The sequence below is a fragment of the Leptidea sinapis genome, chromosome 11 (genome assembly GCF_905404315.1).
Source record: "Leptidea sinapis chromosome 11, ilLepSina1.1, whole genome shotgun sequence".
NCBI lineage: Eukaryota > Metazoa > Arthropoda > Insecta > Lepidoptera > Pieridae > Leptidea > Leptidea sinapis.
In genome coordinates, this window is record NC_066275.1 from 6,174,575 (window position 1) to 6,196,672 (window position 22,098).

Here is a 22,098-nt window from a genome sequence, read left to right on the forward strand (position 1 = left end):
GCTGCCCCTCGTATTCTGGGGAGGGCACAGTACCGCGTATGTCACAGGACATACGCGGTAACAGGGCAGCAACACCACGGCACCCCGCTCCACGCTTAATGTGGACTTTTGTAACATCCGGGGAATTCACTCCAACTTAAACGCCGTCCACCACCACCTTGAGACGGCGCAGCCGGCCTTGTGTTTCCTTACGGAGACGCAGATATCTCGACCTAGCGATACGTCATATTTAACGTACCCCGGGTACAAAATTGAGCATAATTTCATGCCTCTTGCCGGGGTATGTGTGTACGTTAGGGAGGATATCTGCTGTCGCCGTCTCGGCAATTTTGAGGGTAGGGGCCTGTCTACTCTCTGGCTCCGCGTCCGCATCTATGCGTGAGTCTACAGGTCCCATAGTGGTAACGCAGAAACGGATCACCTCATGGGCTGCGTTCAAGCGGCATTTGATGACATGCTTGCTCAGATCCCCTCCGCTGAAATCGTTGTCTTGGGTGATTTCAACGGGCACAATGCCGAATGGCTTGGATCACGTACCACAGACTACGCAGGGCGATCTGTGCATAATTTTGCATTGGCGTATGGTCTGTCCCAATTGGTTGAGTCGCCGACGCGGCTCCCGGATGTGGATAGCCACATGCCGTCCTTATTAGATCTTCTGCTGACTACACATCCCGATGGTTACCAGGTCTCTGTCAATGCCCCTCTCGGAACGTCCGACCATTGCCTGGTCAGGAGTGTAGTGCCTATCCGACGCCAACGTCGCAGACCACCAGCGACCCGCCGCGTTTGGCAATACAAGTCAGCAGATTGGGATAGGATGCGTTCCTTTTTTGCATCCTACCCTTGGGGCAGGGTTTGTTTCCCTTCAGATGATCCTAGTGCCTGCGCCGTTGCAGTAGCCGATGTGATACTGCAGGGCATGGATATTTTTATACCAAGCTCTGTAGTACCGATCGGTGGCAGATCACAGCCCTGGTTCGATGCGTCAGTTAAAGCAGCATCTGACTGCAAAAAACAGGCGTATCGAACTTGGGTTGCGGCGCTGGGCTCAAAGGATCCGAACTGCAAAGTTCTGAAGAGGAAATATAACCGTGCCTCCAGATTTTTTAAGCGGCAAATCGCCCGTGCGAAATCGAAGCACGTCGTCAAAATTGGCGAGCAGCTTTCCAGTTACCCGACCGGAACACGCAAGTTCTGGTCGTTGTCGAAAGCTGCTCTTGGTAACTTCAAACAGCCGTCCATGCCGCCGTTGCACATGAGGAATGACACCCTGGCCCATACGGCAAAAGAGAAAGCCGATCTCCTGTGCACTCTTTTTGCCTCCAACCCGACTCTTGACGACAACGGAAAAACACCGCCGACCATCCCGCGGTGTCAGAGCTCCATGCCTGAAGTACAGTTCCGACAGAAAACTGTTAGGCGAGCTCTGTTTTCGTTGGACGTCAGGAAGTCGAGCGGGCCGGATGGCATTTCTCCAATCGTGCTTAGAATGTGTGCCCCTGAGTTGACGCCGGTGCTAACGCGTTTATTCCGGCACTCTTATTCAAAAGGCGTAGTCCCTGATTCATGGAAGTCAGCCCTTGTCCATCCGATCCCAAAAAAAGGAGACAGTTCGGATCCGGCAAACTACAGGCCTATTGCTATTACCTCCCTACTCTCCAAAATCATGGAGAGCATAATTAGCTCTTGGTATACCTTGAGGGTCACCAGTTGATCAACGACCGGCAGTACGGCTTTCGCCATGGTCGGTCGACTGGCGATCTTCTGGTATACCTAACACGTATTTTTTTTTTATGGAATAGGAGGACAAACCAGCGTACGGGTCACCTGTTGTTAAGTGATCACCGCCGCCCACAATCTCTTGCAACACCGGAGGAATCACAGGAGCGTTGCCGGCCTTTAAGGAAGGTGTACGCGCTTTTTTTGAAGGTACCAATGTCGTATCGTCCCTGAAACACCGCACAAGGAAGCTCATTCCACAGCTTTGTAGTACGTGGAAGAAAGCTCCTTGAAAACCGCACTGTGGAGGACCGCCACACATCCAGATGGTGAGGATGATATCCTAACTTGTGGCGTGTCGTGCGAAGGTAGAATTCGCCGGCAGGAATCAGGTTAAACAGCTCTTCGGAACACTCCCCGTGATAAATGCGGTAGAAGACACACAATGAAGCGACGTCTCTACGCAACGCCAAGTGATCCAGCCGTTCACAGAGCACTGGGTCCCCGACAATTCGAGCTGCTCTGCGTTGCACGCGGTCAAATGGATCGAGCTGATACTGGGGTGCGCCAGACCAGAGATGACAGCAATACTCCATGTGTGGCCGGACCTGCGCTTTGTAGAGCGCTAGTATGTGGGCCGGCTTGAAGTATTGCCGTGCTCTATTAATGACGCCCAGTTTCTTTGAAGCCAATTTGGCTTTGCCTTCCAGATGACCACGAAATTGGCAATCGCTCGAGATTTCGAGACCCAGTATTCCGATACTAGGCGCGGCTTTAATAGAAGTGTTCTCGAAGAGCGGTGATACGACAAATGGGGTTTTTTTAGTGGTAAACGCGCAAACTTGAGTCTTCTGGGGGTTAAATTGGACAAGGTTCAATTTACCCCATTCCGCGACCTTCTCAAGAGAGGACTCGATAGAAGACACAAGTTTCTCCCGGCACTGGTCGACGATTTCCCGAGAGAGACCTGCATGGCCAATGTATACGGCATTACCAGTGCTATCGTCTGCATAGCAATGAATGTTGGAGGTGTCCAATATATCATTGATATGCAGAAGAAACAGCGTGGGAGACAGCACACAGCCTTGGGGCACTCCAGCATTTACGGGCTTCGGGTTCGAGCAATATCCGTCGACAACGACCTGTATGCTGCGCCCAGTGAGGAAGCTGGAGGTCCACTTGCACAAGCTCTCGGGAAGCCCAAATGATGGAAGTTTGGATAGGAGCGCCTTGTGCCATACACGATCAAAGGCCTTCGCTATATCCAGGCTAACTGCCAGGCCTTCCCCCTTGCTTTCAATAGCCGCTGCCCATCTATGGCCCGACCATGGCGAAACCCGTATTGTCGGTCGTTGATCAACTGGTGACCCTCTAGATATACCAAGAGCTGACGGCTAATTATGCTCTCCATAATTTTGGAGAGCAGGGAGGTAATAGCAATAGGCCTGTAGTTTGCCGGATCCGAACTGTCTCCTTTTTTTTGGATCGGATGGACAAGGGCTGACTTCCATGAGTCAGGGACTACGCCTTTAGAATAAGAGTGCCGGAATAAACGCGTTAGCACCGGCGTCAACTCAGGGGCACACGTTCTAAGCCGATTGGAGAAATGCCATCCGGCCCGCTCGACTTTCTGACGTCCAACGAAAACAGAGCTCGCCTAACAGTTTTCTGTCTGAACTGTACTTCAGGCATAGAGCTCTGACACCACGGGTTGTCGGCGGTGTTTTTCCGTTGTCGTCAAGAGTCGAGTTGGAGGCGAAAAGAGTGCACAAGAGATCGGCTTTCTCTATTGCCGTATGGGCCAGGGTGTCATTCCTCATGTGCAACGGCGGCATGGACGGCTGGCTGAAGTTACTAAGAGCAGCTTCGACACCGACCAGAACTTGCGTGTTCCGGTCGGGTAACTGGAAAGCTGCTCGCCGATTTTGATGACGTGTTTTGACTTTGCACGGGCGATTTGCCGCTTAAAAAATCTGGAGGCACGGTTGTATTTCCTCTTAAGAACTGTGCAGTTCGGATCCTTTGTGCCCAGCGCCGCAACCCAAGTTCGATACGCCTGTTTTTTGCAGTCAGATGCTGCTTTAACAGACTCATCGAACCAGGGCTGTGATCTGCCACCGATGGGTACTACAGAGTTTGGTATAAAAATATCCATACCCTGCAGTATCACATCGGCTACTGCAACGGCGCAGGCACTAGGATCATCCGAAGGGAAACAAACCCTGCCCCAAGGGTAGGATGCAAAAAAGGAACGCATCCTATCCCAATCTGCTGACTTGTATTGCCAAACGCGGCGGGTCGCTGGTGGTCTGCGACGTTGGCGTCGGATAGGCACTACACTCCTGACCAGGCAATGGTCGGACGTTCCGAGAGGGGCATTGACAGAGACCTGGTAACCATCGGGATGTGTAGTCAGCAGAAGATCTAATAAGGACGGCATGTGGCTATCCACATCCGGGAGCCGCGTCGGCGACTCAACCAATTGGGACAGACCATACGCCAATGCAAAATTATGCACAGATCGCCCTGCGTAGTCTGTGGTACGTGATCCAAGCCATTCGGCATTGTGCCCGTTGAAATCACCCAAGACTACGATTTCAGCGGAGGGGATCTGTGCAAGTACGTCGTCAATTGCCGCTTGAACGCAGCCCATGAGATAATCGGTTTCTGCGTTACCACTATGGGACCTGTAGACATACGCATAGATGCGGACGCGGTCCTCTAAATCTACGCGGAGCCAGAGAGTGGACACTCAAAATTGCCGAGACGGTGACAGTGGCCACCGGTCCTCGACACTAACCTATGCGAAACATATCGGCACTAGGCCGCTACTTCACGCCGGTATTCTGTGCGAGTGTGATAATTAACCCGGACGAGTCTGGCCCGATTGTGCTGACGTCAAAAGACGGCAGCGTGACTCTCCCACTTCTAAAAAGCCCTTAGTCGCCTCTTACGACACCCATGGGCCTGGGACTCCCTTATTCTTTTTACGCCCCGGGAAAAGTGCAGGGCATAGATGGGCGGCGGCTATTGAAAGCAAGGGGGAAGGCCTGGCAGTTGGTCTGGATATAGCGAAGGCCTTTGATCGTCTATGGCACAAGGCGCTCCTCGCAAAACTTCCATCATTTGGGCTTCCCGAGAGCTTATGCAAGTGGACCTCCAGCTTCCTCACTGGGCGCAGCATACAGGTCGTTATCGACGGTTATTGCTCGAATCCCAAACCCGTGAACGCTGGAGTGCCCCAAGGCTGTGTGCTATCTCCCACGCTGTTTCTTCTGCATATCAATGATATGTTGGACATCGCCAACATGCATTGCTATGCAGACGACAGCACTGGTGATGCCGTATACACGGGCCATGCAGGTCTCTCTCGGGAAAACATCGACCAGTGCCGGGAGAAACTTGTGTCTTCTATCGAGACTCAAGTTTGCGCGTTAACCACTAAAAAAACCCCATTTGCCGAATCACCGCTCTTCGAGAACACTTCCCTTAAAGCCTCGCCTATTGGAATACTGGGTCTCGAAATCTCGAGCAATTGCCAATTCTGTGGCCATCTGGAGGGCAAAGCCAAACTGGCTTCAAAGAAACTGTTCGTCATAAATAGAGCATGGCAATACTTCAAGCCGGCCCACATTCTTGCGCTCTACAAAGCGCAGGTCCGACCTCACATGGAGTATTGCTGTCATCTCTGGTCTGGCGCACCCCAGTATCAGCTCGATCCATTTGACCGCGTGCAACGCAGAGCAGCTCGAATTGTCGGGGACCCAGTACTCTGTGAACGGCTGGATCACTTGGCGTTGCGTAGAGACGTCGCTTCATTGTGTGTTTTCTACCGCATTTATCACGGGGAGTGTTCCGAAGAGCTGTTTAACCTGATTCCTGCCGCCGAATTTCACCTTCGCACGACACGCCACAAGTTACGATATCATCCCCACCATCTGGATATGTGGCGGTCCTCCACAGTGTGGTTTTCAAGGAGCTTTCTTCCTCGTATCACGAAGCTGTGGAATGACCTTCTTTGTGCGGTGTTTCCGGGACGATACCACATGGGTACCTTCAAGAAAAGCGCGTACACCTTCCTTAAAGGCCGGCAACGCTCTTGTGATTCCTCTGGTGTTGCAGGAGAGTGTGGGCGGCGGTGATCACTCACAGGTGACCCGTACGCTCGTTTGTCCTCCTATTCCATAAAAAAAAGCAACGCTTGACGTTAGGATTTTGTATTTTAGCTCTTTAGAATTTTGAACAATAAACGGCGTCGTGGCGCAGATAATTTAACTCGGACAGCGGCTAATCTCAACGGAGCACGGCGTGGCACCCAATAATTTTGTCTCCCCAAAGATTGCTTAGTGGCTGTGTAAATCGTGTGTATGTGTGCGTGCGTCGGTTCGTGATGTTAAAGTACTGTATTGTGTCAGTACTAGGTGGACCTTTCAATGTCGCCACTGTTGTATGGGTAGTGTTGTGAAATGTATGATTGCCGGTGTAACTACAGGCACATGACGTACGGTTATCGGACACACTGTAATACGACCAGGGTCGAATTTCATAACACTACGTCTGAGGTCATTTTGTATTGCGTTGCGACTCAGATACTCATAACCATAGGACCAGTAGGACTACGACTTAACATAAAAAGCTATACCTTTAATAAATAATTATAAATTGTTTAAACATTATTATTGTAAGGAACATAAAAAGTCCTAAATATGTTTTTGAATTCTAATTTAGAAAGCTTATAATTTTTGTATAATTAATTTTCTGATGTAAATTGCACCTCTTATATTTTTTTTAATAAATTGTACATATTGTCATTTTAAAGGAAATTATGTAAAGAATCGAAAAAAAATATGGTTAACAGCTCTCAGTGAGCCGCAATATAAGGGTTGCCAGGCGTAAATTTTTGTTGATAATTTAAAGTCATCTGTTTTTTTATTAATTTTAATACAAATTTAAAGTTTTATATTAACTATAAACCATGTTACAGGGAACTGTTAAATATACATACATACACACCCTCAAACTCAAATATTTTTATTCAAAATAGTTTATGATATCACTGAATGAAAGTCAAAAATTACCACACAATCGAAAAAGTATGCCACAGACCTGAGAAGAATGGGCCCAAGACACTCAGCAGACTTCTTTTTTTTTTAAATATGGTTACAATGTAATATCGTAAAATAGAACTTAATATTTAATAGCTTGTGGTATAATTAAGAAAGTCATTTATGTTATACGAATAGTAAATGAATTTCGTATTACATTTATATAGAACAATTTTTTTGAAATCTTCTTTAGAAAGCATCGCTAGCATCGACTAGTAGGCAATATAAGCTTATGTTTGTTCCTACTGTTAACATTATGGTTATGACAGTTTATTTCTTTAAATGTTGTTCTGAATTACTATATTAATATTCTCTCACATACATACTTATATAATGGTAAAAAATAAGCATCCTTTTGCCTCGCGATAGTCGCATGAAAAGAAATGGGTCCCAAAGATTTATAAAGTGTTAAAATCCCAAAGATTTGTGAAGCAAGCTTATTCCAACGTATTTTCTTAACTCTATTATTGTAGGACAGAAGGTTGTTTCAGTTAACATAATTGACTTTGAAGCCCCAGGAGAACTCATTTTCAAGAATAATATAAGTAAATTAAAGCAAATTATAAATACACGATCAAGCCATTGATAAAAATTGAGATAGCTTACTAGCGGGTACAGTAAATAGTATTAAAAATACTATAAAATAAATTGAGTGTTTGATCAAATTTGTATGTAGATAGGATTTGGTTCTTTTAATATCGATACATAAATTTCCAAAAAATCGCATTCTAACAGATAAAAACGCATTTTAATAACGCCAACTCTTGGAGCTATTTCACTTACAGTGCGTCTACCTAAGAGTTAGTATTTAACAAATGAACAATGTACATGTTATGTTTTGTTTCATTGTACGGGCGCTCTCCATAACTTACGTCATAAGCGCTTATTTTACATGTATATCTTATATACAATGTATGAGGAGATCCGTAGGAGAACCAAAGTTACCGACATAGCCTAAATGATTGCGAAACTGAAGTGGCAGTGGGCAGGGCACTTAGTTCGACGGACAGATGGCCGTTGGCGCAGTAAAGTCCTCGAATGGTGACCAAGTACCGGAAGACGCAGTATTGGTAGGTACCACACAAGATGGACCGATGATCTGGTCAAGATCGCCGGAATACGTTAGATGAGGGCAGTGCAGGACCGGTCTTCGTGGAAATCTTTGGGGGAGGCCTTTGTCCGGCAGTGGACGTCTTCCGGCTGATGATGAAAAAAATGGTAGGTATGTAAGATCTTTGTATTTCTTATAGTTTCGGACTTCCCCATACTGATCCACATGGGTCACTCTGGATACTATATGTTCTTAGATCAATTATACCTCTAGATAGACTATGAAACAGCTGCGAAAACGTTGATAAAAATTATGTTTAGAGTTTTGAATGAATGAAGGCTTTATTGCAAGTAAACTAAAAAGTTACATTTTTAACTTATGCTACAACTTAATATACTAAATGATTATAATTTTATACAACCTAATATATACAATATCTTATGTTAATCATTGCTCGCTTGTTCACCAACATAGGCCTCCTCCAGATCTTTCCACATTATCCTGTCGTAAGTTGTCCTACTCCATGTCGGTCCAGCAATCGTTTTGAAATCATCTTCCCATCGTATCGTTTGTCTCCCTCTATATTCCACTAACACAAAGTGTCATACAAATCGCGAACGTAAGACGTAGCTTCTCACGCACACTAAAGTAACAAACATGGCCTGTTTTATCGGTTGTCTAGCTGCAAGCGACTCTATCTAGACGTATAAATTATGTAAGGTTATGTCATCATTAATTGCCACGGAAGAATCATCATCAAACATGGAACAGAGATCAGTCTTCCAAATATATATACCTATTATGATTTGTATTAAATGTATGAATTATAAATAACAAATGTCTTTGTAGTATTACATTCAAGATCGTATGATCTTGAATATAGTGTTCCTGCTATTCAATACTTCTGCCTATAAGATATTATACATATATATATATTGTCGTCCTTTCATTGTGTGTCTTCTACTGCAATTATCACGGGGAGTTTTCCAAAGAGCTGTTTGTTCTGATTTCTTCCCTTCGCACGACATGCCACAAAATGCAATATCATCCCCACCATCTGAATGCGGTTTTCAAAGAACTTTCTTCCACGTACAACCAAGCTGTATATTTACAAAAAGCGCGTATATATTTCTGAAAAGCTGACGATGCACATGTAATTCCTGTGGTCTTGCACGAGAATGTGGGCGGCGGTGATCACGTAATATCAGGTGACCCGCACTGTTGTTTGTCCTTCTTCCGTAAAATAATATTTAACTCCTGGCTTGGCTCCTTAAAAACTTGTAACAAAAAGGTTACCTGAAAATGAGATCAATTACCCTAACTTTTGTGTCTCTATTTTGGCACATTCGTTAATACCTCACATAACAATATCAACTGAAAATCTACTCCTTTTTTTAATCGACATAAAATTACATCTATGAATCTTTGAATAATATTTATATTTGAATAATAATAAGATTTTAAGTACAATATAACCACTCTTCTCATTTAAAATGTTGGTCCTACAATATCTATAAATTCAAATAGAGTTGGACTCATTTAACTCGATTATTACAGGGTGTATTTGCAACTCAGAAACGTGCAATAAGGTTAGAGCCGCATCAAGAGTAGAGGTAACCAGAGCATCACATTGTTGTCTTTTTTCATTAGCAAACCATAGCCTAATAAATATAATATTATCTTTCTTTATTAAAGCCATTAATAGATGAACAAAGTTCACCCAGGCCATTACAGTAATTATGAGCCGCTAAATTAAATTAAATTTGAGTACCCGAAATTAAGATAAACTTGGGCCAAAACGTATAATCCGCATTATATGCTCCTTGCATTATATACTTTAAAAAAAAAAAATAGACCCTGTGGTCTGTCATGTGAAAACTTTTTTAAGACAATAATACGTAATACAACTATCCTCAAAATATGTACGTATGAGCCTGTTGTAACTAGGACAGTTTTTTAGATATCTATTTTTATTTGACGAATTGTACTCAAGCTATTCTTGTATATTTTGAAAGGTCAATTATTTGGATGTCCCAAGCACAACATCTAAATGTTTCCTGGCCACTGAACAAGGTACAAATGATTGACAGTGACCGAGGTACAACACTACTCCAACTTCAACAAAACGGTGGATTTCAAATAATTTTGGGTTTACTTATCTCGTAAGTTTACTATTGTTTTAATACTTGTTAAAGAAAAGAACCAATGGCATATAAAATATTAGTGACTATTAACAACGTTTTAAACTATTAGATTTCAAAGCATATTAAAAATACTTACTTTTTTCCCAAAAAATCTTTTTAACATCGATAACACCAAACACCGACCTAATGGCGGTAAACGACTACTTTCAAATTAAATAGTCAGTAGTGACGTACAGAATACACTAGACAATAGAATTTAAACTGGCGGGAATTTTTGAAACCAGCCTAATGGCGGTTCCCCTACGTATAGAACTTAAAAAAATTGAGAAATATCGCAAACTAATTCATATAGTACATTTAAGACAAATATGTCTGAATATATTTACTCTGCACAGTTAAACCTATGCCTCGTTGACTAACGACCGCATGGGGCACATCCATTAAACATGAACCAATATGTCTATTCGCTTCTGATACAAATGAGATACAGGAGCCCTCCGATATGTGACGCATATGCCTTTCAAATTGCTGGAACCAAACGGTGCATTTGACATGTATTTTTAATTACTTGGCTGTTATGTAGTTGTTTGAACAGTCAAACGTGAGCTATGCGTGGAAGTAAAGTCTTTCTAAAGTTCCCATAAGTAGGTGTAATAAATCTGTTATATGATTTTTAAACGTCTATTTAGCTTGCCGTGTAAGTTTGTTAATTAGTACGGGTCAAAAGTATTCCTCAACCGATTCAGCTAAAACTTACATTTTCGTACAATTCCAATGACAATATACTTTTATAATAAGCAGAAACTGCATTGACATCCAGAGTTAACGTTACAGAATCTCTTCATGAATCAATACCACAGATAATTAGGCATTTAATTATGAAGTTCAGTCTTATTTGTAAATAAATCGATAATAATAAATGGCTTGGTTCTTATCGAGGGTTAATGGTTAGCCACATAGACATTTTAAATAAACCACTATGATATGGGTATCAAATGAAAGGGTTTGCGGAGTAGAAGAAGAGGGAAAAACATTTCCATAACAAGATGTAATTGAAATTTTTTTTCAAAACTATATTCGTGACATCCTACAATATCTACAACAATACAATACAAACATATTTGAGTTTATTTCAATACCTGGGAACAACAATTAAACACTCATTCAATGTATTACTTTACAAAACGAGCAACTTAGTCACAATTATTTTTAAATGATAATAAGGGACTAGACGAGCACGACGTTCACATGATGCTAATTGATACGCCCTGCCAATAACAATACAGTGCCACTCAGGATTCTCGAAAAACCCAAAAATTCTAAACGGCACCACAAATAATGCTTTCACATTAAAGCTTCACGGCAGAAATGGGCGCCGTTGTGGAATCCATAACCTAGCCGGCATCCTGTGCAAAAGAGCCTCCTATTTGTGAATATAACATCACATGAAAATTTACAGACTTTCAACAAATAAAAAGAAATTGAAAAAAGGTGACTCAATAATATCAAATCAATACTTATTTTTTTCAATTTACTGTCTCCTTAGGTCTTAGTTGATGCGTATAAATACAGTAATAGCGACAGTTAGCTTAGCCTACATCCGGTGGACTAAAGAAAAATGTTGGCCGTTGCGTGTTCCGAGAACTAAGACCGTCCTTGCAGCCTTAAAAACTCATTAACAGCTACATCCACCGTTATTGACTTTAGTACAGTTATTAATTAACAACTACGTTGAAACTAAATTATTGCGAGGCGCCTCTTGTAACTACGTATACCTATGTTCTTTTATCATTTATACGTCAAGATAGACTGTGACAGATGTGAAAACGTCGAAAAAAATTAAGGTTGACAGTTAACCTCTATTTTAAGCAATGCACGCAAAGTGACACAAATGGCGAGTGTAAGATATACCTTGTCACGCACACTAAAGTTATAAACATGGCCTATTTTTATCGGTTGTCTAGCAGCAAGAGGCTCTATCTAGACGTATAAATTATCTAAGCCTATGTTATAGAAATTATTAGTTTATGCTCGTGGGAAAGTGCCATATTAATGTGACAATAATCCTGAAAGTGTGTCATTTATTATAAACAAATATGCTGGTGAAACAGTTGCAATAAATTATATTACCAGCGTGGTGTAGCAGTTAGAAAAGTCGTATGAAACTTTTTTTATTTTTATTTTATTATGATTCAGCTTCAAAAAATACATAAAATTAAAATTTTCGCCCTTCTACGATCTACAATTACTTTTGTATCGCGATTTTTATATTATTCTATTCCATCTACGAATCCGCTATTGGGTTCCAAGATGGCAATCGAATGTAATGATTATTGTAGTACGATAATTTTTATGTACGATATATTTGGTAGGTCTGAGAATCGGTCGTCGTCTATTTTTTATACCACAAAAATTTTAATTATTGATTTTTTTTGATTACTTTAAATAACAATACAACGTTTGCTGGGTCAGCTAGTAACGTATACGTCTTGTCCATCAGAATCAGTTACAGTAACAAAAGATTCACTTCTTTGTCTATCTTGCTGTATCTCCGTTATAGATGCTCTTTTCTCTCGCAAGCGTTGTTTGTATATACGCTAGTATATTGTGTCTATGGTTTCTAACACGTTTTTCGTTTATTTGATAGGATTAATATTCTTGGTAGTTACAATATACATACAAAAGTTGTATCAAAAAGACTTCAGATAATTATCCGCCTTTAATTTTTAAAATGGATATTTTCAATTATTTTTCTAAGATTATAATAATATTAGGATTATTAAAAAACACAATGTAACATTAGGGGGAAAGTGCAACAGTCTATTGAAACACTCAATATCGTCTTGAACCTACAAAGTACACCCACGTACGGAAATAAGTACCTTTGAAGTAATCTCTTTCTCCCGTTCGTTCTCCCCTCGGATAACAGTTTACTTTTTTGCTTTAGCTTGTCGAAAAGTGCTTTCATTTAAATGTGTAAACTGGTCTGAAACTGCATCATCTATTTCATACAAATTCGACAGAAACGTAGCATTTTTATCAATTTCTAACCTGCACTTATTTGTTTTTGTTGGGCTATTCATATTTTATTTAAAACAATACTGTAAAACTATTTTTCAAATTTTTTCTAAAATTAATAATATTTAAATTAGGTAATCTGTATGTTATATATAGCACTCACAGATTAATAAAGCATATTTTATTAATCTACGACAGCACTATAAATTACTCCGTTCACTTACTCGAAGGTACTGATGTTTCCGGCTAAGCCTCTTGTCTATTAAACTACACCCTCGTTGCATTCTCTAGCAATATCGTAATCTCGGTGAATAAAATTATAAATAAAACTGAACTGGGACTGTTACAGAATATGATAAAAAAAATTAATCATGTTTGTAGGGGTTCTAGCAAGATCATGTTATTCGGTAGCTATAAACGTAACAGTTATATTAAAAAAATGTTACCAGAACACTTTAAAGCTGCAACCAATATTAAAAAATTCATAAGCTCTTTGAAAAAGTTACTTTTGGAGAAATGTTACTATTCTATTAATGAATACCTCGAGGAAAAATATATTTGAATGTCTGCCCCTCTGTCGTTCATTGCTATGCCTCATTACGAGGTGCATGTGATAATTATTTAGTACTACAATTTTGTTTAGTAACTAAGTCGCATGTAACACAATTTAATAAAATAAATTAATTAATAAGTAAAATAAACCCAGTACACACTGTGAAACTATTCCCTTAATAATAATCCTTATAGGCGACTTTGAACAGATTGAGAAGAATAAGTAAAAAAAACTATAAAGATATTTTCAAGTTAACTAAACCTATACTTTTCTATAATATTTGTGGAATTGAAGTAGGTACTATTGAAAATACATTTTATATTGTTATTAAATAGTTTTCGCTCTTTATTGTTGACACAAGTTGTGTGTTATTAGAATGTCCTGAACATTGCGGAGTGAAATGAAACGGGGCTAAATAGCAGCGTCGGCCGTCGGGGCAAGAAATTACCCACGAAATGACTTCAGCTTTGTGTAATTGTCTATTTAGATCCTCATTTATTCATATATTACCGGAAATGTGTTCCAAACATTTGGGTAACTGCAGAGAAAAATAGCGAATTATTTCTTAAGAGCACGCTATAAATTTAGAAGTGTAAAATGAGTGGACAACTTAATTGGCACACCTTACTATCTGGTCTTCTGCGTTGGTAAAGATCTACCTAATTGTGTTCGAAGTTCTTATTGAAGCTCACCGACCAAAGTAACGTAGTAAAATGCTGGAAAGACTACGAAAAAACAGCCAGAAACTTATTTTTGGTATATAAGCTTTTCTTTGATACGAGCATTTAGTCACATCCCCGTGACAAAGCACTTAAAATAATTGGTGACGCTTTTTGTCCGACTTACTTTGCAAAACCAACTACCACCAAAAAGTCTTTTATTTATTATTAGATTATTCTATAGCCTCAAATAATGTAGCTTCTATTGGTATTAGAATTTCCAAAATCTGTTCTGCAGATCCTGAGATTAACCCCTATAAACTACAAACTTTATCTCCTTGTTTTATTAGAATAGATTATAAGAAAACACATAACCTAAACTTTATAATATTTCGATAGCAGAATTTTCTTACTCGATATTGTGCACGTCTGTCAATCAAAACAAACCCTTAGCCAGCTTTTAATAAGGTTGTAAAAAAAAACGCTTTGAACTAATTCCATTCAGATATTCAATTAAAAATTTCTGGCAACTCAAAAATTTTTCCTCTTGTACACAAAAGCATCACAAATCCTGTCGATGAATTTTAAAAGTTGAATTTTTGTTTTGTTTGTTGAATTTGAAAAGATACTTAAAAAGTAACTTAAATTGAATCCCATGGGATTGGCTCACTAATTATATTTCCATTTCGCAAGAGGGATTCAGCAATGCAAATATTTTAATGAACATCTCAAAGTCGTCTATATCCAATGTCATTCTTGGAACCTCTTAAAGTATTTTTATTTATCTTCTGACACGAATGTATAACAACTTTCTACTTATGAATATTCATTTATTACTTGCAAATATTATAGTTATGTAATTTAACTCAATTATTTCAGTTTTATGAACCGTATCCAATAGCTTAGCTTCTCATTCTATTATACTAACCTGCAATATTACACCAGGAAACAGATTCATAACATTTAAACAATATGTTATGTTTTTAAAGTGATAACATTCACTTCTAGGATTAATACATTGTTAATTAACAAACTAGATCCTGTAGATGAAGTCACAACCTGAGGGTTGAAAAAAACATACAAGATTTATACGTACGTCATACAATACATCATTCGAACGGTTAGCTCAGTTGGAAGAGCACTCGCACGGAACGCGAAGGTCGTCGGTTCGAGTCCCGCATCATTCATAAAATATTGTTTTCAAATTTTATTCATAACTCTGGTAAAATTATGTCTTTAATTTTGGATAGTTTTAATTTCAAAATCATTATATGTTGTTTTAGTGTGTAAACAGTACTAATGCTCTACTATGGTTAGAAGGCGGTGCGTGCACATTGTTAAGTTTTTGAATATAAATATATACCTACATGCTTTCCGCCATGTACGTACTTATGAACTACAGGTACGTACATACGTAGATTTACTGTTTGACTATATATACCTAACATGAATTATCATACACCAATTTAATATGTACCAAAATTTATGGACGATGCGGGATGCGAACCCGTGCCTCTCAGAATATGCCCCAGCGCTCTTACCAACTAAGTTAACCGTCCGACTGAAGTACGACCCGTAATTCTTTGTATGTTTGTTTAACTCTGTATGAAATATGATTATATTTGGAACAAAAAACTTTATAAAAGATCTAAAAATCCATTTCTTAACTATAACCAAGAGCAGGCATTGACAACCTCCAATAAGACTTAAGGGTATGTGTAAACTGTAAGAGGATAAGGTACTTTATGTACAACACTTTATTTTGTTACACATAGTTATATACATATGTTCCAAATGCTATATTTTCACGATAAAACTTGTCTCTTGTCTCTCTTGTTTGCGTGTTTTCAGCTTACTCTCGCCTTAATGGGGATCAACTTCATTTGTGCGTTTCTTTGTATGTTGATTCTATTATTATACTTTCATTTAGTTCCTCGCCTCATATATTCATAAAGATCACATCAATATCTTCATATTAGTGTGACACACACAACAAAACATAATTCCCATAGATCTATCTGCGATGTTAAGTATACTACATAATACTACTAAATAAAATATATACAAATTTTCGGAGTAAAGGAAATAAACGGAAGACGTATTAATTATATCATCATAAATCTGGTAAAAGGAACAGAAAATAATTGAAGGCTTGCAAATGCATAATATATAAAAGCAGAAAATTTAATAATTACATCGTTATTAAATTAAGTAATGACTCATTATAAGTATCGTTTTAATATGTCGGGCCTAATTTCTTATTACCTGTTTCAGAAGTTATTTGTAGAGTAAGTTGTGAAGTTATATTTGTACGTAAATCGTGTGCGGAGTACAAATTATACTTAAAACCGGGTTGATTAACTAATCTGGCGTTGTTTTGTGTTATTAATAAAAAGAAAACCAAAAAATGTAAATTGCTCATAAAATGCCTAGATTAGATATTGGGAATAGTAAAACTTTTCTAGTGAAAATAGTAATTAATTGTTCGTTTAAACTTTTTTCTTTCCTGAGGAGTTCATTAATTTTTTGTAAGTACATTAAACTTTTCTTAAATCGTTAATATTTCCTCACAATACATAACAGCACTAAGCTATTATTGGCAATATTAAAATCGAATTTCAGAATTTGTGATAGTTAACCAAATATTCCGCTGTTTAGTATTTATTTTTGTTAATTAATTCATTCATATTTTAAGTCCTTTCACTGCTTTTAAGAATGATATTAAAGATGATTCAGAATGTGTCGGTATTAAATACCACTTTTATTCGTACTGCAGTAAGTTATTACACTTGTAAATGTTGTTATAAATATATATGTTTTTACTACCTAGGTATATGACATGCTTCGAATACAGCCACTTTGTGGAATCGATAACCGACTGCTGTATTCTCGAACCGATACGACTTAGGGACCTTCAATAAGAGAACCCTTAATGGCTGGCGACGCATCTCTTGATACCTGTTGTTGCGAATGTCCATGGGAGACTGCCCCACCAATCCTTTTATATAAAAAAGAATATATTTAGAAAAAGAATTTAAAAAAGAATATAAACTAGTAAAAACTTTTATAAATTAAATTCAACTTCTAAAAATTATACCAATTGAAAGAAAAAATACATTTCTTATAGGTAATCCTATCCGTAACACGACTAATACAGCGCGGCTATTTTGCGTGGTGATACATTTCTTATAATAAGAGAATGATAATGCCATTTATATTAATTTCAGATAATAATTACAATTTTAAAGTAAGATTCGTTGTTTAAGTCCGAATATAACAAATGTAATTTTCCAAATCGTTTCATAAACTAATTAAGTTTAAAATAAAATATATAATATGCACTAAAAAGTATAAAACTAATTGCGTATTTTTATATACAATCTAATAAATTAATCTAATTCTAGTTACGATTATTGTTATTTTTGGAATCGGTGTCAGCCAAGGTTTTGCATCTACATTCATATTTATAGGTGAGATGTGCTTGAGTAGCACGCGCGACGTAAAACATACCGACGAATTGAGAACCTCCTACTTTTTTGAAGTCGGTTAAAATACAGTAGAATCGTAAAAGTTTTATTGACTTTATTCGAATATTATAATGGTCGGTATATTGATGAGTAGAAAGGCAAATAAATTATTCTCTTAAAGTCCAATACGAACTAGAAATTAAGATATGTTATAATTAACTGCGTAATAATTTCTGTTAATGTGCAACAACTAATTATCATTAAATATTTTATAATCACCGATGAAAATAGTAATTACTTTCTAATAGGGTGCATTTGTTGGTATTTACTATTGCATCAATTTCTTCCTAAACCACGTTAAAACATAGCTATAAATACAGGCTGTAGATAAAATTATTATGTCTGTACTGCTGTATATTCGTGTTGTTCTAAACAATTTGTTATTTATTTATTTATTTTCATGTAATCTACAGCGTCACAATTTATATACAATATAATTACATTATTAAGTATAAAAATAAGGCCAAAAACTGATTACAGTATATAGGTATTAAACAAAAGAAGTAACATTTTATGATTTAAACAAGCCAGAATAAGCTAACAAAATATTTACAATTACTATAATAAGCTACTTAGAAAATAAGGTTTACAAAATAAGGTTACAGGAGTGTGTGTGCGTGTATGTAAGATTGTGTGTAGTGTATTTGAGGGTGTATGTAGTATGTGTGTGTTTGGATAATCATTGCAGTCGATGTATATTTCTTATTTCTTTTTTAGCTGTACTTTGGACAAGCAAAACATATCTAAATTAAAATAAGCTTTATTGTAGGTGAGAGCCAGACGTTGCAGAACAGAGTTTTGTGTGTAATTGGTGTTAGCTTTTGGTACAGCCAGAAAGTGCGTGTGACGAGTTCTAAATGATGGGACGTTCAATGAAAAACTCGCTAATAAGGGACAATCAATTTTACCATTTAGGATTGCTTGCAATAGCAGCATATCGTTTAGCTTTCTTCGATTCTCTAAAGTGTCAATTTCGTAGTGCTTACAAGCTTCTTCATAGCATGAAAAGTTTTTAAATTGCTTGAACGCTAGATACTTTAGGAATTGCTTTTGTATGGATTCAATCCTTTGTTTGTGTATGATGTAGTAAGGTGACCAGATGTTACTTGCATACTCAAGTGCACTGCGAACATAACTGAAGTACAGACTTTTTATGCACTCTATGTTGCTGAAATTACTAGTTGCGCGTTTGATGAATCCCAGCTGTTTATATGCTTTATCTGCTACGATATTAACCTGGTCGTTCATAGAAAGCTTAGTATCAATTTTGACTCCCAAGTCTCTAACTGAGCTCACTTTAGATATTGATCCGCCGTTTATCTTGTAATCGAAAAGTATTGGATTTACTTTACGTGTCAATGTTATGTAGTGGCATTTTTTAACGTTAACGACAATCCTATTATTACTATAATATTCAGACAAAGCATTCAGGTCTGTTTGCAACTTGTAACAGTCATCAATATCACGTATTTTGAGGAAGATTTTTTTGTCGTCTGCAAACATTAAATGTTGGCTGTGAGTAAAGAAAATTCCTATATCGAATAAATAGGCATTATACAAAAGCGGGCCAAGGATAGAGCCTTGTGGCACACCTGATGGTATTGACACGAAGTCGCTTCTGGCGCTACCCGTCACAACAGCTTGCATACGATTCGTGATATATGAGGTGAACCATCTGTGCAGATTCCCACAAATTCCGAGTGCATTTAACTTCTGTAGTAATATTATGTGATCCACACGGTCAAATGCTTTTTCAAAGTCTGTGTAGATCACATCTACCTGATACCTCTCATCCATGCACTTTAAAACGTAATCGGTGAATACCGCCAAGTTAGTTACGGTGGAACGATCCTTCATAAAACCATGTTGTTCGAAGGGGATAGACCTAGCAATTGTTGGGGTAATCCGCTTGCAGATAACCGTCTCAAATAGTTTGCTTATCCCATTGAGGATTGATATTGGCCGGTAGTTCTCAATTTTAGTTTTTGATCCACTTTTATGAATGGGAACTATTAAAGCTTCTTTCCATTTATCTGGGAAGGCGCAAAAAACGTTAAGGGACAGATTAAAGATTATGGAAAGGGGCTTAGCCAAGGAAGAAGCACATTTATGTAGAAAAATTGAGGGAATGCCATCACTACCGGCTCCCTTATTTGTATCCAACGACTTTAGCAATTTGAGAGTTTCATCTTCTCGAATAATAATATTGCATATCGTTTCGTTGTGTGTAATGTTTGTGAAACTTGGCGCATCGCTTGAATTTGCTGGTTTTACGAATACGCTTTCAAAGTATTTACTAAAGCCATTGCATACTGTTATTTCATCGGAATATGTAGATTGTCCCAACGTGAGTTTTACAGGATACCCATTGTTTTTGTTTTTGAGTGATTTTATGTAGGAGTAAACGACTTTAGGATCTTTACGAATATAATCTTGCATGCGCTCTGTATAATCTGTAAAGCACTTCTTTTGAATATTTTTTTGCCTTGACCTGAGTATCACAAATTCATCATAGTCGCGAGGATTGTTAGTTTCCTTCCAATTTCTATGTTTTTTAAGCTTTTCCGGGAATATACAGGCTTATACAGGGAATTTAGATTTGGACTTAACTTTAACTGGGATGTAGTTGTCTATAGATTCTTTTAAGCAAGCGTAAAAAATATCGGTAATGTCGTTAATTGAATCCGCTGATAGAATTTCGTCCCACTTAATTGAGGACAAAGTTTCATTTATTTTAGTGTAATCACCTTTAAAAAAATTTGGGCCTTTAGTAGGTTTACGCTGTGTATTACAAATTAGCAAGTTAGACAGATCGAATTCAAGGCATGGATGGTATTTATCTTCAGAGACAAGAGGCAAGGAGCTGTGGTTGACTTCAAAATCGATGTTACTAAACAAGAGGTCCAACGTATTTTGTTTGCAATTACAAATTGTATTCTGCTGTTTGTTTTTGAAGTGATAACCCTCGCTTCTGGGATTAACACACAAATAAAATTTGAGATCCGTGCGAGTGCTCTCCCAACTGAGCTAACCATACAAGTGCGTACCGTCATAAAATCTTGTATGCTTTGTTGAACTCTCAGGTTGTGGCTTCATCTACAGAATCTACTTTACAGTTGATAACCTGCTCAAACCCAATATTTACATATTAGCAAATTGACTTGAGATGTCTGATGTTTACTTTTACATTTCATTTTTAATGGTGTTTTGAACAAGCCTACCAATTTTTTGCTGGGTGCCAATTTAACAAACAATATAACCTCGGATGTCTAATTTGATACAAGTATAGAGTTGAATTGTATCACAAACGATTTATTTCCAGATCATGATGCGGTTACTGCTGGTACTCTTCATGCCGTTTGTGACCGGGCAGCAGCCGTGGGTGCCGTGCTCGGAACTGAACGATGACCTTCGGTATCCATGCCGGTGTAAGGTGCAAGTGGATAGGGCACTTCAACTGAGGATCCTCATGAACTGCGATCACGTGGTCTTCCCTGGAGACTACCCAGCGTTGCCTTATGGTGCGCCGATCATATCATTTAGTCAGCAATCAGCAGGAATACAATCGCTTCCTACACAGGTAAAATATTTTAAGTTATGATTGTGATCAGTTCCGAATAAGGCAAGCGCGGGGCCCGTCGCAATTTTTTAAAGAGTTTAGAGACCGAAACACAATAATGTGTACACGTTATTGCATCATGGCAGAAATAAGCGCCGCTGTGGTACCCATAATGTAGCTGCCATCCTGTGCAAAGTAGCCTCCTACTGGTAAATTTTCACTCAAAAAATACGTTCAGGCAGAGATGAGTGGATATAAAATAAGGGGCCCTATCACGTGGGGTAGGAGGAGGGTCCGTAGCTACTACGTAAGTCGGTACTGGCAAGGAGCCGATCTAATTCCTAGCCAACAGATATGTTTGAAGCATTTAAGCAAAAAGCAATCATATATCGTGAACTATCACGCGGGGCCCAATCAAGTGTTTAATCCAGCACTAATTGTGATTAAATAAAATGTTAATAATAAAGTTTCGGACATATATATTGCAACATATTGATATTATGATAGATAATCTAATTTTTTTATCAATCTGTGGACAGGCGTGAAGATTAATTTATGCTTCGTATTTGTGCTGCAAGATGTTGGTACATTTAAGATAAGTTATGGTTATTACGCAGTCACGCCTCTGTGCCTTTTCCCAACAAGGCCCTTAATAAAGCCCTTATATTTTCAGCCATGATATTACCATGCCCCTGATATTTTCTTGTATTCTACCATTCCCTGAATCCTTTCATTTCAACTCTCCCCTTTTGTTTATTAT

General features: G+C 38.4%; 1 protein-coding gene across 2 annotated transcripts in view; it reads left to right on the forward strand.

Annotated features, from left to right (window-relative positions):
- The window catches only part of LOC126966691 (protein artichoke), a 441,824-nt gene that overhangs the window by 27,681 nt on the left and 392,045 nt on the right, over positions 1 to 22,098 (forward strand). Inside the window, exon 2 of one of the 2 annotated variants that reach the window (XM_050810871.1) lies at positions 21,102 to 21,359. The exons of the other annotated variant lie outside the window; for it this stretch is intronic. Within the exon in view, the coding sequence (XP_050666828.1) occupies positions 21,105 to 21,359 (255 nt within the window). The 5' untranslated portion in view covers positions 21,102 to 21,104. The remainder of the gene's footprint in view (positions 1 to 21,101; positions 21,360 to 22,098) is intronic. 2 annotated transcript variants of the gene reach the window in all.